We start from the raw sequence: 19457 nt of genomic DNA on the forward strand, positions 1-19457 counted from the left end.
TTGCAGAATATAGCCTCTGCGGTCTGCCAAAATATTTGTTCCTCACATACTGCACAGAATTCTTTAAGTTTTAATCCAGCTGGCTCTTTCCTGTTACCAGTGTCTTCCTGCTTGCTTTGTACACTGATTTATGACTTGAAAAGCTGGCCCAGACTGTTTTTAAACAGCTCACATAAAGCGCCCTTCTTGATATATCCGTAGATGAAGCATGGATGAACATCACTAATATAGCTCATCCCACAATTAATACTTCGTTACTAATGACAACCAACAAGAACCCACAATCGATCCTTTAGTTCTTTTTATCTTATGTTTAATCACCCACTGGAGGTGCCACTGATAACTTGTAAGGGCGGTTTCAGCAATGGTAAGTTGCAAGGTTCAATTTGAGAAAGCGTTCCGTTCCGTGGTTTAGTCCATCATTCCGTTCTGTTCCGTAGAATAGACCCTACCCGTATGGGCGCCCCATACGCGTATGGGTATCCCATACGCATACGGGATGCCCCATACGCGTATAGGAAGCCCGTATAGGTATACGCGTATGGGATATCCCATACGCGTATGGGCATATGGGTCACAACATTTATAGCACATAAATTCAAAAAAATTGCTATACATCCTACTACCTCTAAATGATAAAGGATGCCAAGAACACCTAATTTTAAACACTAGAATCATCTATAATAGCAGAAAATAGTTTTTCATTTACAAATCTTAGCGTCATGTACACCAATACTAGTCTGGCGCCGCCCGCCCCTTCGCATAAAGTAAGGGTCTGGTGAAATACAGATACTAAATCATTTCTAGCGCCCAGATTCGGCGCTAGCCAATTAGTGCATGCCAATGACGTTCACACAGAAATCGCCTTGGCAACACAATGCTTTTGTTCGAATTGAAGTGCAATTATCTGACGTAACAAGCATTACGTGCGCTGTCTAATTGAATTCCTTTTGAAATGATTAGGTATTTGTATTTCACCAGACCCTTACTTTTGCGAAGGGGCGGGCGGCGCCAGACTACACCAGTACACAGTCACACTGCTTGTCTTGTGTACTTCACACACTATATCCTGAAAGTGTGCCGGCACCCCAAGAGTGTGCTGCTGGTTAAGTGTGCTATGATCACCTCAGTTTTAACATTGCGGCCTTAAAATCTTGGAAAGATTCGAAACCTCGTACAGGACTTTTTTTCAGTTCTAAACTGGGGTTCTGAAACCATCTTCAGTTCTGAAACCATTAAATCTTAATTCGGTGGTGAAGTGGGGGTGTCAATTTTACGGACCGGACCGGTCGCACCGTCCGGTCCGTAAAATAGACACTCCCTGGTGAAGTGGTTATCTGGCAGTCTGGTAAATTTCACGTAGCCACCCATAGGCCTAGCTACAGGTGTTTTGAGCTAAAGTCTGAAGATGATGCTAACTTGGAGATACGTTATATTATTCTTTTTCGCTGTTGGCTTAGAGCAATCGCAAGGTAATAATCACTGACTAGCTATTCTGTCAATCACTTAGTGTAAAAGGGGTGGTTTCAATCGATAGATTAATAATGCATACATTATATTTAGTGTCTGAGTCATGCTTCGTTGTGTGTACGTGATGCTCAGTGCATACTGTAGCATGTAGGATATGGCTTTACACATGCTTGTACTGTATGTTTATAGATATGGAATGTGTAGCAATTGTGTGGGAGTATAATGTATGTCTTTACTGGATATCAGACGAGTGTAAGGCATCACATTCACTTAATGGACCTTCTTTAATTGCCAATAACTTGCCAACGCAATAAGGTATTTTTTCAAATTTGTACCATTGGGAAGCCCATGAAACTCAGCACAAATATTAATTAAAATTACCTTGTTGTTTAACAAGATAACAGAGTTATGAAGCTGTAAACATGTTGCTGTACATTGCTATTGGACATCCTGTTTGACTGCATAGTGCTGTGAATATATTTTCCAAGGAAGCCAGATCAAGCTTTTCCAATGGGCAGTTAGTGCATTTTTGGTACATAAGAACTGTTTGCCCACTGTGTTTACATGTGTGTGTGGGTGTGTGTGCGTGTGTGTGTGGTTTCAGTTGTTATTGGGTAATGACTTATATGGATAATGTGATTAATATGGCAGCCATGAATTCCAACAAGTATAAGGAAAATTAAGAATTTTAAGTTCGATTAAGGATCATAGAAATAAAAAGTAGTGAAACAAGGGAGGTTGCCTACACCTGAGATATACTAGTGGATATTTAATCCCTGTTTCAGTCTATACCCTTGACTGAATTAGGGATTAAATGTCTACCAGTACTGTATATATCTCCAAGTGTAGGCAACCTCCCTTGTTTTATTTCTATGATTCCTAAAATTCTTAATTTTTCCTTATACCTGGTTCTATACTTTCTTTGTAACACTATTAGTACTGGTGAACCAGTGCATACCGTATTAGAATGTAAAGAATTACACCAGGCTTATTGTTTTACTTGAATACATGCTCCAAATATCAACTACCGAAATAGCAATGCAGCCATTATGCTTTGTTTTCATCTATGTTTAGTCCGTTACACAGTGTCACTGAAGAAACACAGGAGAAGGACCTCTGCAATCAATTGGTGGCAACAGAAAATTAAAATGTTTCCTGTCAAATGTAGGGAAGCAATCATGTGGCACTACAGTGAATCAACACATTGTGCTGTCAGCAAAGATCAATGGGACACAAAGGAGGGCACAGGTAACTCCATAAAGGCACCAGTCAGAATGCAGTATGCCAAAACGTACCAGTTCAGATAAAGCTACGTCAAACAGTGAAAAAATCTAACCCGTAGCCTTTAGTTAGCCATTATGCTTGTGTGAAGTCATCAGTCAAGCAGTCAATCAAGCAGTAGAAAATTCCACTAAATTAAAACAAGTTTGAAGCAACTTTTTGGAAGTGTTTTAGGTCATACTGAAGGAACCTTTGAGCTTGGTTATACCTAACCAATACTGTCAAGACTCCACAGTGGCAGATTCAGGGGGTTTCAAGGTTTCCACAGAAACCCCCTTTGAAAAATGATTACGTAAAAATTAAATGTTTTAATTATTGCACCGTGCGCCTTGATCGAGATACTCTAATAGATTAGCCACAGTAGCTATTAGAGCAGTGTTTAGCAAGTTATTTAAGGTCTATCAATAGGCTTTTTTTGGGTCTCACCTTACCAAACCAGACAATGTAGTGCAGATTTTTGCGTATCTCATGTCAGTGTATATCTCTACCTTCTAAACTGGAAACCCCCTTTATAAATTCCTAGATCCATGAAGGTATTGGGAGGCTGGTTTTAGGGTGATATTTTTGGCCAGAACAGCCCAAACCTTCCCTCCTCACAGGTCCCTAGTGGGATAGTATTTAATAATATACAGACAGTACTGCATATGATTCTTGGTATCTCTTTTTGTGATGCAATGAAGAACATGCATGTTCCTTGATGTTTATAGATGCAGCTTGTAGATGGTGGTGGCCATATACATGACTTAGTAGTAAACACTTTACACAGTAATGTGGTACCCTTTTTATACTGGTTCTCTCAGAACTGAACAATAAACAATTGCAAGTATAGGTGATACATGTGTATACGCAGTGTTGGGCAAGTTACTTTGTAAAAGTAACTAGTTACATATTACATATTACTTGCAACTGAACTATTTAGTTACAATTACATATTACCCATAAAATAAAGTAACTGTAATAATATTACATATTATATTACTTTGTGTCCACAGCCTTAAGCTTTCACATGTGAAACTACAACCTTATCACGTGACATGATTGCGTTGTTGGACAATGTACAAATCATGGTTATAAATAAGAAGCTAGTGAATAAGCTTCATTCAGTAGGCCTCATTACTTCGTTGTGGTTAGGCGTTACTCAGAGGATTACTAACGAGATTAGTAACTTCGTTACTTGTAGTAATAATATCACGTAATATTAGAGTCGTTACAGTAACTATATTACTTAGGTAACGCATTACATTTATAGGTAAAGTAACTTGCGTTATATTACCTGTTTTCATAGCGTATTTCGTTATATTACTTTGTTACCACAAAAGTAATAATATTACGTAACGCGTTACATAAGTAACGCGTTACTCCCAACACTGTATACGTATGTCATCTGTGTGTATAAAAAGCCTGTAAATGTAATAAGTTTTGTGGGGTTCATTCCTGAGAATGCTGATCACATGCAACCTTACATTTGAAATTCCTACTGAGACTGACTGTTACTAGAGAGCATAGTGAATTTCAGTACCAGCTTCAGACTTTGTGAGTGAGTAGAGCTACTATTTACAGTATAGCACAGAGGCATGAAGATTTGGCTTAGGGAAATGAGTAGCCAGAATAAAGGAAAGCCTAGGACAGTGTTTAGGGACCCGCCGATTATGCTGGCATAATTATGAGCATAATAGGTGTCTGAAAGCATTGAGCATAATGCTAGCATAATAGGTAGAATAATTGTGTATAGTATGAATTTTTGCTTATCAAAATAGCTATCACAGAAAGATCAATATACTCTAATAGAACAGTCAGTAACTCTAATAGAACAATCACATAGCTGACTGTTCTATTAGAGTATATCGATCTTTTCTGTGATATGCATTTTGACAAGTAAGTTTGTGCTTCAGCCACTTATTATTTACCCATAAACTGGAAATTATTAGCAGAGCATGAGAACTGAGGCATAAATAATTGGGCATAATTTGAGCACTCAAGTGATGATTTGAGGGTAATATATAATCAAGAAGAAACTTAGAGCAATGGACAGGAGCATAGGCGGCGGAAACGGGGGGGGGGGGGGCTAGGGGGCTAAAGCCCCCCCTCGGTATGCTGAGGGGGGGCTTACCTCAGAATGATACCACGCTGAAGTTATGCTTCTTGGAGTGGGGCTGAAAACCGCGATAAAGATCGAGATACTCTAATAGAGCAGTCACTCTAATAAAGCAGTCACTCTAATAAAGCAGTCACAGTATTAGAGCAGTGTGTAGCGAGCTATGTAAGGATTTTTATGTAGTTTATCAGCTATTAATGTGTAGCTGGTGAGGTGGGCAGCTATTGTCAGCTGGTTGCGACCTTTTTTTTTTTTTTTTTTTGGTCTCACCTTACCAAACCAGAGACTAAGTCTGGGTCAGCCCAGCCCCCCGTCATATCAACTACTTCCTCCACTCCTGGACAGGAGTCCTCCTAACACTCATGTTGTGGTGATATGGAAGAGGAAGTCATAAATAACTTGTCAGTGCAAAATAAAGAAGGGTTATTGTTGTCTTTTACTTCCCCAGTATCTTAATTTACAGTCCCTTACTCCTCCAAAGAGTTGTCTAAGAAATCCCCAGAAAATGTTAAGGAAGACTATATCCACAAGAAGATACTAAATATCTTCAGGAAGAAACGCTGTTCATGGTCATATGTTATCAGAATCGGAGGCCAAACACATTAAGTTGCAAGAACAACTGCACCATTCTTTTGCAATGAGATGAGTTTCCTAAGGCAGTGTTTAAGAGGTAGAGAGCATAAGAACTGGGTGCATTTTAGGATGTTTCGGCTAAAGAGAAAGCTATATGTGTACCAGAAGAACTGATGGGTAAGGTTGAAATGTTGCAGTAACAGCAACAGTTGGCTGCTGAAGAAGTTGAGAGGATGAATATACCTGCTGTTCATGTACTCTGTTAGTATACTGTACCTCTGACCCAGCCTTCACTACAGCAATGGGGAAAGGCTCAACCAATCGATTCCTTCACAGCAGAGGACCCTGAAATAAGATTTGATGAAAGGCTCCAAACTTTTAAGAGAGTAACTCTTATGCAGTTGGCTGGGTATTTGAGAAATAGGACTCTCAAAAGTGATCGTGGTACTTATGAGGAAGCGGTAAAAAGTCTATGCACATGGCTAGACTGAGGAAACCATGCAGACACTAGTGGCTCTTGATTTTCATCATCCTAGAATCACTGTGAATCACATTAGATGTCTGGAATGTATTTTTCAAATAGGACAGGATTCCCAAGTGAAGCCCCTACCCAACCAAGAAAAGCCCTTAGACAGGATACCAAAGAGAAGCCCCAACCCCCCCCTCCCCCCCCAAAGCCCATACTGTGTCAGGAGCAAGAAGCTACAGTGAGCTTTGTCCAGCTGTGAGGAGAAAAGACTGGCAGAATTGAGGAAACTACAGCAATAGGAGAAGTCAGCAGAGATGTTCTGTTAGCCACAAGGTAATCTCAAGATTCTAAACCAGAAATTTGTTACTGGCAGCAGCAAATCATCTAATCATCCCTATAAACAACAGTATGTTGTCACTTACATTTGTCCATGGAGTGTTAATTACAATTGAAAGCTCATTTCTTAAACTCTCCTCCTTCAATCCATGAAGCTACTGTACCATCATAACCAAATCTCCATTAACAATACAGTACTGATGTTTGAGCCTATATACTCCTATTTCAACAGTGACACTCTGAAGATCACCCTCTTCACCTTGACAAGCATAGGTGGATCTGAAGGGGTCATGGAATGCTATGCTGTGTCCCTCCCCCCCCCCTCCAGCCCTTCTCTTGCCCCCTTGGACTTACAGTATACCATATTGATACCAGAAACTGGAATCATGCATTCACACTGTATTCAGAAATATAGAAAGCCAATGCAATAGGCAAATATAAGACAACAGTTATAAAAGTACTTTACAGTTGTACTGTACACTGTAAAGAAAGTGAAGCAGAATTTTTGTGCCAAGATCGAGATACTTTAATAGAGCAGTCACTACTCTAATAGAACAGTCATAATTCTAGTGTCATCAATAATTATTTATAATTTTTACAAATTATAATAATACTAGCTACACCTTATTATTGATTTATTACACTTTACCATCAAACAGGTTTATCTCAGATAGGTTAACTGTAACTAAATACTACCAAAAATGTTTCTAAATTCAAACCTAGGAGGTCTACTTTTTAGAAAGTTTCTTCAACTACAGTCTTAAAAACTGTATGTCCACCATTCATCCATCTATACCAAACAAAGTTATACTAATGAATTTAACTTGTGTACTAGAGTCCTCTTAGTGGAATAAACACTGTTGTATGGTAAAACGTCTTTCTTCCCTCCCCCCCTCCTTGGTCCCCCTACGGGGACAGTGTCTCCTAGATCCACCTATGTTGACAAGTGTCCTGATGCACAGTCAAAAATATTGTTGATTTTGGAAACAACACTTCAACAATCTTCAGTGAAGTAGTTTCCACTTCTGAATGATTACTACCATGAACAACTTTGTTTTTCTTTGGTAAACTACACGCTCTCTCTCTCTCTCTCTGTCTCACTTTCAGTTTTCTGTATTTTGCAGTCACTGCATGGCTAAATGATTGGACTGTTACAAACATTATATTTTTAATGATCTTTGCAACAGTCCAAATTGTTTAGCTATGCAGTGATCCATGCAGTGATAATAATCAGTATCTATGATTGCATCATGAGATTCAGATGGTACAATTTAGCAATAATGTGCTTTTGCAGTGTGCCTAATTCTACATCTTATTTCATGAAGCCAGATCACCCTATAGGCTTATTGAGTTTTAGACACTCTCCCTCCCTACTATTATTAACTCAATCTCCTCAAACAATAGTTGGGGAATCTGTACTGCCTTTTGATCAGGAGTGGGATAGAGCATTGGTCACTTTGTATATGCAGGTCTTGAAATTCTACTGCATACTTGTCACCTCTTGTTGTCAATAGTAATTCCATCACATCATCTCCAACTACAACATTTAGAATGGATGTACATGCTTAGTGGGAATGGTATGCAGTGGAAGTCTCTGCTTCCTGCCAGCTCTGTGCATGGACAACAACAAATCTCTATACATATACTGTATTTCGACCACCATTTGCGCATCAGATACAGTGGATCCTCACTAATTCGAATAGCTCTGTTCTCAAGTTGACAAAAGTCTGTTCAGATTAGTGAATTTGTTTGGATTAGTGAACCCATTGATTATATACAGAACCTAATTTAATTACTCTAATAGAACATACATTTGTTTGCAAATACTCTAATAATACAGTCATTTGTACTGTTCGGATTAGCAAGTGTTTGGATTACTGGAGTTCAGATTAGTGAGGGTCCACTGTATTTATAAAGGTGGGGTCCTGAAAAGTGTCCAGCCAGGTTTCCACAGGTACTCTGCCATGACGTGATACCAGAGGTTAAAGGAACTACTGCTCTGGGAATTTCCTGAGACTTTGATCCTGCTATAATAAAGAATGTTTCCAGCTAGGGTAAACAATACAGATTCAGTTATTATTGTCTTTGCTGTAGAACCATCTTCTGGTAACTCACTGTCACTTACAATAAATACAAGGCTGCAACAAGCCATCATTCCACTATTCATCAGAAAAACTTGGAGAGATATCTGCAGTGGTTGGTGGATGTGATAACAGATCAGTGATATTGACATCATCTTTGCTGGAAGTAAAAGCCACATTCTTTGGTGCTCTCATCCTTAACAGGTGTTGGAAGGACTGGCTGTCCAGACAAAGCATCTGCATGAAAGTTGTTCTGTTTAGCTCAGTAGACAATATCAACTTCTTGAATTCCACTACCATGTATGTACCTTTAGTTATTCCACCACCTGGCATGCATCCCATTCAAATTAAGAGCACCCAATACTATAAAAGCTTCAAGTTCTGTTAAGCATAGCTCTTTTCACTGGGTTACCAAGATCAACTAGCAAATAAGCTAAAAAATGAAGCCTGGAGATCTCCTAGAATTTAGATAACACACCCCTGTTTGCTTGCATCAGTTTCAAACAAAAAGTCTTTACTAGTGAGAGTGTTTTAATTAATTAAATTAAAACTCTCAGTACTAGCATATCCTGATTTTAGCAGAGACTTTGTGCTTAAAACAGATGTTAGCAAACAAGGTCCAGTAGCTATACTGTACTACTGTATCTAAATTTTAGAATTCTGAATCAATTCATCAAATGCTTGCTCACAAATAGTTGTAAAGCCCTTTGTTTTGTAAGACCATACATGCAGGGGTGGATCTAGGATTTTTTGAAATGGGGGGGGGGGGTTAATCTGGACAGGGACATAGGTAATTAGCCAGACGTTAAAATATACCAAGCCTTCTCACAAGGCTCTAGTTGGAAGATTCATGTAGTATCCACGGTAAATTAGTTATTTGGAATAGTGACTACATTAGTGTGCAACCCAGGGGGGTCGAGGGGCATGCCCCCCTCTCCCCCCAGGAAATTTTTGAAAATTAGGCCCTCTAAAGGTGAATCTGAGAGTACTTTTAGCAACTTATAAGTGGAAAATAATGGAATTTCAGTTTATTATATATCATTCAAATTTATTTTTCCATTAAATCAAGACTGATTGCAATATGCATTGAGTACAGCTATCATGCATGCATGGTAATCTTTTGATTTGTAGCTACCAAGCATTTAATTGCTAGCTATGTGCCATAATGCATCAGCTCCTCTTAGCCATGCTCTAATCAGCTAAATCCGTGAGGTAGAAACATGTATAGCTAAGCACAATAGTAGTGGTGTTGAACATCACAATTATTAGTGTGCATGCTCCTTAGCTTATAGTGACACTTTGTTAGCCATAACACCAATAAAGTGTACTGAAAAGCAGAATACAGTGAAGGGTACTAGTAGCTAATAGCTAGTCTACTGGCAATCCTTAGCAAAGTGCAACTATAATTATTTGCCTTTCTGAATTTGTTGTTGTGATAGTCAACTTATTATATCTGCTGGGTTATGAAGTCTCATGACTGAACTATAGGTTAGCTACAAATTCCAGCACCATACCCACAGCATGCATGGGGTCATGTCAGAAGGTAACTGATACAGATTTTACAATCTAAGACAAAAGTGAGTGAATATGCTATAGCTGCCTTATAAGACTGCAGCAAATTACCAAGACTACAGTTTGCTAAATGGCTGAGTTGGTAGCTAGCTACAAATTATACTGAAGCTGATAAATCTAACCAATTAAACCAACTAACACTTTTTGAATCATATAATGCATTTTAAAATATAAAAACCACTCTAATCACCTCTTATAGCCATAGTGGAAAACACTGCTAGTCATCTGAATAAAACAAAACCCACAATTATAACTTTTGTAACTGGAGATGCAACCCACAATCAAAACTTGTTTTTGAAGAACCCTGAAGAAAAGGAAGTAATATTCTCCTGGAACAGAGTTGAAGAATAGGTATAGTTACAAAGACATTATTTGTGTTGGTAGTGATGCATAGTTCCTGAAATAAGTCTGCTTTTGATACACATAGAATATTTAGGATTTTATTGGCCAAGTATCAACTTAGAAAGGAAAGGGGGGCTACAGCCCCCTTATCCCCCCTCAATTCCGCCCCTGTCATAGAGACATTGTTCTGTATAATATCATAGTTGAGAACAAACCTTTGATAATGCGAGGTAAGGACCAGAAACTGCTGTAACAGTAGTTGTTTCAAATTAATAGGTGTACTGGAAATTCCCTATCAGCCTGTTATTGAGCTTCAGTCCTTTTAGTGTTACAACATGGTCAAGGTATTCATCTCCCTCACTCACAAATGTTATACATTTCTTAGCTCAAATTAGCATCTTTCCAACCATAGGCAGATCTAGGAGACATTGTCCGGGGGGGGGGGGGGGGGGGGGCAAGAAGTTTTAGTGCACAACAGTGTTTATTCCACTAAGAGGATAAGAATGGAATTCTAGTACACATGTTGTATATATTCATTTGAATAACTTTATTCAGCATAGCTATAGCTGGTTGAGTGATGGACATACAGTTTTTAAGACTAGCTAGTTGGAGAAAAAATTTAAAAATTAGACCTCTTAGGTCTGAATTTGAGAGCATTTTTGATAGCACTTGTAGCTAACAAAGTGTATGCTTTGCAATGCATACAAAGATTGGTTATAGCCTATCTGAGACAAACCTGTTTGATGGCAAAGTGTACACTAAATCAAAATAAGGAGTAGCTAGCTAGTTTTGTTATGTTTGTGAAAATTGTAAATTGATGATGTTAGAATTGCGACTGTTCTATTAGAGTAGTAACTGCTCTATTAGAGTATCTCGATCTTTGCACAAAAATTCCAATTTATTTGCCTTACTTTCTTTACAGTGTAGCTACAGTTTAGCTACAACTGTAAAGTACATTTATAACTGTTGTCTTCTATTTGCCCATTGGCTTTCTATACTTCTGCATACAGTGTGAATGCATGATTCTAGTTTCTGGTTTCAATATAGTACTGTAGGTCCAAGGGGGACAAAAAAAGGGCCAGAGGGGGGGGGGGGGGGGGGGCACAGCACCCCCTGGCCTCCCCTCAGATCCGCCTATGTTTCCAACAAACAAATATGATATTTTTCAAGTGCTCCTGCTGAGTTGCGAAAACACACAACATCATCTAAATAAACTGCCACAAAATCATCTGTTTCTGCCACCAACTGTGACTAAACCTTTTGTGTTCTCTGAAACACAGCAGGAGCATTCATGACTCCAAAAAGGATTTCCTTGAATTCATATAACCGTGATGTGTGTTAAAGGCTATCTTCTTCTCCCAGTTGAAATACCACCACCCGCCACCCTGAATGTCAAACAATTTATGTAATCATACCTTCCAATCCATGTTCAGGAATTAAGCTGAAACACATGGGGAACAATGGGACCAGTACATTCATGGGATCCTTTGGACTTATTATGACATCCCACCACTTCAACAGGTGGAGAAAGCCATTCTATTTATTGCTCTAGGGTAATTACAGCGGTGGATCTAGAAATTTTCAGAGGGGGTTTCAGATTCTACTCAACTTCAGCCTAGCTGTAAGTCAAAGACCAAAAAAAAAAGAAAGAAAAAAAAAAAAAAAAAAAAAAAAAGGTCGCAACCTGCTGTACAAGTGATTTGAAGGCTAAATTATGAAGTTTTTCACCAGTAGACAATCCTTCTATAACACACATGGCAATTTTATCAATGACTCGACGACTCGTCAATAAATTTGGGGTACGCGCTATTTTCAGAGGGGGTTTCAGCTGAAACCATTGCAACCCCCCTGTATCCGCCACTGAATTACATTAGTGTATATTATATCTCGCATCTTCCTTAAAGCATTTATCATGCTGCACCCTCTACAAAAATCCTTAATATTTATGAAGATACCTTTGTGTGAATGAATTATTGAGGCTCTTTATAGGTATGTGACTACAGGTATGTGTTGCATAAAATAGTGTATAGTACAAGCCTGTATACTGTATTTACTGTAGGTTTCATGTATACAGAGTTCATTATGTGTATGATCTGTTGTACCCCTCAGTATGCATATGCATATATATATATATATATATATATATATATAGTATAACAGCAAGAAGCATGTGCACATGTATATTGAACTACAGTACATGGCCTACTATTTGTCTCTTATATCCTTACAAGGTTAATCTCTACTTTGCATTCTATAGCCGTGATAATAGAAGGTCCTGTTACTACTATTGTACTCCCTCCTGTTGATGTTGTTCAGTTCAACTGTACTTACACTGAAGGAGTATCTAGTTGGGAAGTGGATGGTGTATTGCACTCGCAAAATGATTTGTTTAGTGGTGGACTTGTTGGACATAATATTACAGCTATTAATGCTGCTGATGCTACTGGTACTGCCATCCTGGTGCTTGATGTAGTACTGGGTGACAGCAGAAATGGCAGTGTATATGTATGTAAGATAATTCAAGGATTAGGAGATATACGGAGTGATCCTGCCTTCTTACTTGTTGCTGGTAAGTAAATCTGCAAATTTGAACAAACTGTGATGTCTCACAAACATCCAAAACTCTTAGCCTGACTTGTTTGCTACAAAGTTTGTTAATTTTGTTGTTTGCTTTCTTTTGTTGTTATTTACATAAGTACATTACCAGTATATTGATGTGGGTTTATGGGTTTGTGCTTATTGTTTACTGTAATGATACCACCCTCCTCTTAGCAATGCTGTCTGACTTTGAACATGTTAATGTGATGTGCTGTATATTTACATGTGATGTGCGCATGCAGTGTCCTGAACATACGTAGTAAATGCATTGCAAAGATTTTTTGAGCACAATGAAATATTGTATTGAGGAGATTAATCAATCTTACAATAGTGCAAGTGTAAAGATACTAAATCAATACAGTTATAAGTTAGGCAGATAATTTTTATACTATGGAGCATAATTCATGAAAAATCTCAGCTTTAAAATAACCCAATATATGGTAACTGAACAGATGCGATCATGTGACTACTTTCACTTTTGTCTACGCATATCCATCATTATGTTATAACTTGTGCTACTGTTCCCATAGGTCTCCCTGAAATGGTTTTTAATCTCATTATTGTTCCTGATTCTGTCATTGTTGATGGTGGCAATGTCAACTTCATGGTGTACTGGGGAGAACCATTTAACAACTTTGATCCTATCATAAGCTATACCATAAGGTGTGATGGTACTTCAGGATGTGTTGCACCATTTGTTACTAGTGATAACACTACTCGAAATCATACTTTTACTAGCCTACCTGCAGCAGCTAATTATACATTTACGGTGTTTGCTACAAATTCTCTTGGTAATGGTATGGCAGCTAATTTAATGGTCAATGGATTCTCAGGTAAAATAATATTAAATTTCAGTAGTATAATGTCTTCTACATTGAACATTGTCTTAATCAATCATGCTATTGAAATCCACACATGCTGGGTGAAAAGTATGAAATCAATGGTTGTGATCATGAAATAGCTGCAATGATGTTGATGACACATAATAACTATTATTGACATTTACAGGCTATTAGCATTAACATTATTATAGCATTAACGTGTCCTCCTTTATGTCCCATTCATCTTGGCTGACAGTGAGTTTAAAGGTGTCGATTTGGCAGTAGCACGTGATGACTTTCATTTGTAATGGAAATCATCCATGATTTTTCATTTCTATGCTTTTTCTTGATTCGTAATGTTGTGTAACGGGTTGAATATAGCTGACAACAAAGCATAATGGATACTTCACTTTTCAGATGACAATTGGTAACTGGGATGCGTGGTGCTGTTCCTTTCTTTTGATGCAGTATCCATGGGTTCACCAGTCATAATAGCTTTTACTTTACAGAAATAGTTAACAAACAAGTACACAAAAATTGGAATTTTTAACTAGAGTAGGGACCATTGTACATCGATAAAAAATATGAAAACAAGCTGGAGTAGTGCACGATATTAAATCAAAGTAAAACAATAAGAAGTGTTATATCCCTACTGTGCTATAATAATGAAAGTGCACAGTAGAGATATAACACTTTTTATTGTTTTACTGTGATTTGAGATCATGTATATACTACTCCAACTTGTTTCAGTACTTTTTATCAATGTGCTATGGTCCTACTCTATAGTTAAAAATTCGTGTACTTGTAAGCAGGGGCGGAGGAAGTAGTTGATATGAGGGTGGGCTGGGCTGACTCAGACTTACGGAAATGAGGCACTACATTGTCTCTGGTTTAGTAAGGTGAGACCAACAAAAAAGTCACAGCCAGCTGACAATAACTTCCCACCTCACCTGCTATGCATTTATAGCTGATAGACTACATAAAAATCCTTACACAGCTCGCTACACACTGCTCTAATAATGTGACCGCTTTATTAGAGTGACTGCTCTATTAGAGTATCTCGATCTTTATCACAGTTTTCAGCCCAACTCCAAGAAGGATAATTTTGGCGTGATATCATTCTGAGGGGGGATTCAGCCCCCTAGCCCCCCTTTCCGCCGCCTATGCTTGTAAGGATTAAATATTCACTAGTATAGTTACAAGTGTAGTTAAGGTAGGGGCGGGCGTTTCCGGACAAAGTTTGTACATGTGTTAGAAAATTGTTTATTTCTCCTTGAGAGAAGAACAGATTCTAACATGCTTGGTGCCGAATTGTAGCCAATGAACTAGGCTATCAGTGGTATAAATTGTGAGTGGCAAAGTATAGGGTGCTAGGAGAAAGAACGGCCTAAACTTGCAATTTGAGAAAACGCTAAAAATTTATGTGGCTGGGGTTTCCGGACACCAGTAAAAGTAGGTTTACCTGGCATTGCTATGGGAATTGCTGCACTCCACTGAGTGCCGTGGCCCAGCAGAGACTGATAGCGTTCTGTTTGGCTGGTTACTTTGGTTATGGCAGCGATTTTTTTTAGCAGCAGAATTGCGTTATGCTTGCAGTTGTCTTACAACGCTTTCAAAGATGAGACGTTTGATCTACTTTCTGGAAATCTGTACCAGCCATTGCCTGCACACACAAACAGCATACTTTAGCAATGTGGCCCAGCGGATCCTTGCTGCGGGCTTCTCCGGGCTGCTGGTTGTGTTGATTGCGCATTCAAGTTGACACGACGCAGGTAATGGGCTTGGAACCCAGTTGTACTATCTCTAAACTGTATATCCGTTCACTGTATAGTGTGATTGACAATTTGTGGTGCATATGGTCGTTTAGAATTACGAAAGATGCCCTCAATCTACTGTTAACACGCGTATAGAAAGTTTTTTTTACACAAAAATATTCTACATGCGCAAGCAAATCGTGACGAATCTCAGTAATCCTTGAAGCTATCGAGATAAAACTTTGGTATTTTATAGCACACAAGTGGGGTACTTAGGTACTAAAACCATAGCCTGATTGGTTTCCATTCCATCCTTCAGTAGCGGATTATAAATGAAGTGTCCGGAATACGCAGCTGTCCGGAAACCCCCTTACTTACCTTACCTTTTTCATGGCTTTTACAGTACTGTATACTTCAATGATTCATACTCTAATATAAGATTTCTTATATTTTGTGGTTATTGGCGAATTATATTCTGCATCACAATGAAATAAATTGTCTGATTGAACATGTGTTCTGGCTATTAAGCAAAGTAGCCATCCCACTTCATTTGTTTGCAGATACAGGTATATGTATTTTTCCATCTGTTAATCGGCATTGCAAAGGAAGAACAGTACAAGAAGTGCTCTGCAATCAATGCATTTACTACAGCGATTCTCCTTGATAGCCAGCATAACTGAAAACCTATTACCGTGCTAACCACAAATTAAACCCCTACATGGTAGTGTAGAAATGAATGGGACATACAGGAGGACAACAGTATATAGTTGGAGCAGTATAGGAAAAACGGAAAATTTCAGGCCTAAGCTCTATGTAAGTAATGTGGAACAGTGAAAAAATCAATCCCATAGCATCTACCATAGTTGAATTAACAGTTCGAAGAAATCAATTCCACAGCATTTACCATTATTATGATAGTTGAATTATACCTGGCTGAAGTCAGTCAGCTCTTTAGTAGAAATTTGGCTAAATAAAAACTTTACAGTAACTCTAAAACATTTGGACACTTTAAAGGCACAGTTTGGCTTAGCTAATTATGTCTAACCAATACTGCCAAGTTGTTGTGAAGGAAAGCTACTTTCATTCAATAAGTATGGTATATGCAGTATGTGTATATCTTTGTGATCCTACTAATACTATGTACAGCATATACTGTGTGATGCAAATTTATGGTCATCACTTTCGTTGTTACAAATGCTACAGGTACCAATCCAACAGGTGGGGCAGATCCACACTTTGTGTGCCCACTGAAAAATGGACAGTCACTTTGTTTCAGTGTACAAGGAGAACCAGACTTCATATTCAACCTGTTCAGTGACCTCAACATTCAAATGAATGCCAAGTTTGCTAGTCCAACACCTGATGAAAGTCGCTACTTAGTAAAGAGTTCCACCTTCATTCAACAACTGGGACTGATGATTAAGGAACATGATGACATCACCCATGTTAAGATTTCATCTCTTGATCACTCAGTGATGGTGCAGAATACTCTTGTAACTGTAGAAGATAAGCTAGTCACTATATCCATAATAAATGGAAGTACAAAAATTTCAGTTACAAATGAAATTGATGAAATGCCTACTAAAGATGAAACAAATTGGGTTGATATCAATTCTGACATTGGGTTTGCATTAAAAGTGAAATTTGTTAAAAATCATTTGGACATGATTATAACAAAAACCAGTGGCCTCACAAAATATGTTCATGGGATTCAAGGTATGTTTTCACATGCATCGTGCTTCCAGAGCTAAGGAAATGTACATCTTTACTTTACTATGTACACTGTACTTACACACAGGTCAGTTCATGGGTCATGATGCACTCATTGATACAGAAAATCAGCTACTAAAGATTGGTGATAATCCACCATTCCCAATTAAAGAAGATGGCTTGTGGCCCTACCTGAACTTGCCTGGAAAATGCTGGTATGCTGTTAATGCCGGAAACCAAGGAGAGAGAATTCTGGAGGGAACATATACTGATTATATTGTGGAGGATTTGTTCTCTACCAGTTTCAAATACAACAAGTTTTAGTGATGTTCACATCACTGAAATGAAACATTTATGTAATGTTCCTTTGTTGTGACATTTGTGACATTGAAAAGTAAAGTTCTAGTTTTAGATTACAATGTAAAATGTTTTGGTAGCAGTTAGTTTTACAGTACTTGCTATCAACTGATAATAATGACAAATTTAAAAAGAAATAATTGGCACATAGTATATTGTGTATGTAAATATAGACTACTGACATCATGTGTTTTCAGTTTGCTCACAGTTAGGCTAGCTGGCTGCTACATCTGCTGAGCTCTTGGTCGCTGATTGGTATTTCAGTAGTGTAGTAAGCCGCCCAGGTCATGCAACAATGGATTTGTAGCTCTTGCTTCACCTGGTGTTTAACTTGCATTACTCACCAGGCCTTCCATTCCAGAGCAGCTAGCTAATCCTAATGATGAGAGTGCAGTAAGGATTAGCTAGCTATATATGTAACCGGGCCTGCGAAAATAGGGCATGGTGGCACATAAAATTTTCCTAATATTTCAAATTTCATGGCTCATAACTTTTGATGTCATTAAGTTATGGCCATGACATTTAAAGCACATGTTTAGCACATATTTCCCATTTCATTGGTTTTATAATACAAGTTATAGAATGCAGATATTTTATTCCAGTACTGAGATATGACCAGTTGAGTGACAGGGTGTAGTTTGTACCCACATGCCCTATTTTCGTAGGCCTGGTCACATATATATATTCTCTATATTGGATCTATATAATATATCTAAACCAAAACAGCCAAGCTGTAAAAAAAGAGTGCGACCCCAAAATGGCCAGGATGAAAAAAGATGTGAAATCCAAGATGGCGGCCAAGAAATGGCTGTGATGGTAGGTTAATGGCAAAAATTTTAATTACGACAATTCAGGTGAATTTGTGTTGCCTCCTCCACTAGGATTTGGCACCAAATTCACCTGAATTGTTGTTATTAAAATTTTTGCCATTAACCTACCATCACAGCCATTTCTTGGCCGCCACCTTGGATTTCACATCTTTTTTCATCCTGGCCATTTTGGGGGCCGCACTCTTTTTTTACAGCTTGGCTATTTTGGTTTAGATATCACTTCTTTTTGTATTGCAAGCCACAAAGCCAGCCATTAACTGGCTTTGGTGCTTCCTTCTAACTTGTTTTTTTTCTTTTCTGCAGGAATTGTGGAACAAAGGAAGAAATGTGTGTACAGTTTTTTGTCTGACTAAAAATATTTGTATATTTAACAATGAAACATAATCATACTGTAGGTAATAAAGTGACTTCTTATACATAACTGAACTGTAGCTGAAACTCCCATTGTTTGTAGCTGAACTCTTTTCAGAGTGACTTGTTTCTAGCTGAACTCTCTACATGGTGATTTGTTTCCAGCACATATTTCTACAGGGTGATTAGTTTGTAGCTGATCCCTATAAGGTAACTTGTATCTAGCTGTTATTTCTACAGGGTGACTTGTTTGTAGCTAAACTCTTTACATGATGGTTTCTTTGTAGCTGAATTCTCTACAAGGTAACTTCCTGTAGCCGATCTCTCTACTGGGTGACTTGTGTCTAGTTATACACTCTACAAGGTGATTTGTTTGTAGCTGATATCTCTACAGGGTGACTTTTTGTAGCCAAGCTCTCCGCAGGGTGATTTGTTCGTAACTGAACTCTCTACAGGATGGTTTTTTGTAGCTAATGTCACTACAGGTGACTTGTTTCTAGTTGATCTCTCTACAGGATGGTTTCTTTGTAGCTGAACTCTCTACAGGGTGATTTTTTCTAGCTCAACTCTCTCTAGGGTGATCACTTCACAGCTGAACCCTCTACAAGGTGGCTACTTCTATCTGATCTCTCTACAGTGTGATTTGTTTGTAGCTGAACTCTCTACAAGGTGACGTTTTCTAGCTGAGCTCTCTCTTGTTTCTAGCTGATCCCTCTACAGGGTGACTTTGTTTCTAGCTGATCTCTGGATGACTTGTTTCTAGCTGATCTCTCTACACGATGACTTGTTTCTAGTTGAACTATCTAGAGGGTTATCT

The 19457-nt window shown here is 38.3% G+C and overlaps 1 protein-coding gene and 1 long non-coding RNA gene across 2 annotated transcripts in view; one reads left to right on the forward strand and one right to left on the reverse strand.

The window, feature by feature from the left end:
* The window catches only part of LOC136261792 (uncharacterized), an 85074-nt gene that overhangs the window by 45390 nt on the left and 20227 nt on the right, over window positions 1-19457 (reverse strand). The gene's annotated exons all lie outside the window — the stretch shown is intronic.
* Window positions 10443-17610, forward strand: LOC136241804 (uncharacterized). The gene is made up of 5 exons (XM_066033135.1): window positions 10443-10449; window positions 12477-12788; window positions 13348-13650; window positions 16596-17108; window positions 17191-17610. The coding sequence occupies exons 1-5, from the start codon at window positions 10443-10445 to the stop codon at window positions 17424-17426; spliced, it is 1371 nt and encodes a 456-aa protein (XP_065889207.1). The 3' UTR covers window positions 17427-17610.

This window comes from Dysidea avara, chromosome 1 (assembly GCF_963678975.1).
Source record: "Dysidea avara chromosome 1, odDysAvar1.4, whole genome shotgun sequence".
Taxonomy (NCBI): Eukaryota; Metazoa; Porifera; class Demospongiae; order Dictyoceratida; family Dysideidae; genus Dysidea; species Dysidea avara.

Bases quoted from the DNA above. Each gene is read 5' to 3' on its own strand.
- LOC136241804 (XM_066033135.1), top strand. The intron at 13,651-16,595 runs GTAAAATAATAT...CAAATGCTACAG, and splicing joins AATGGTCAATGGATTCTCAG to GTACCAATCCAACAGGTGGG. The intron at 17,109-17,190 runs GTATGTTTTCAC...ACTTACACACAG, and splicing joins ATATGTTCATGGGATTCAAG to GTCAGTTCATGGGTCATGAT.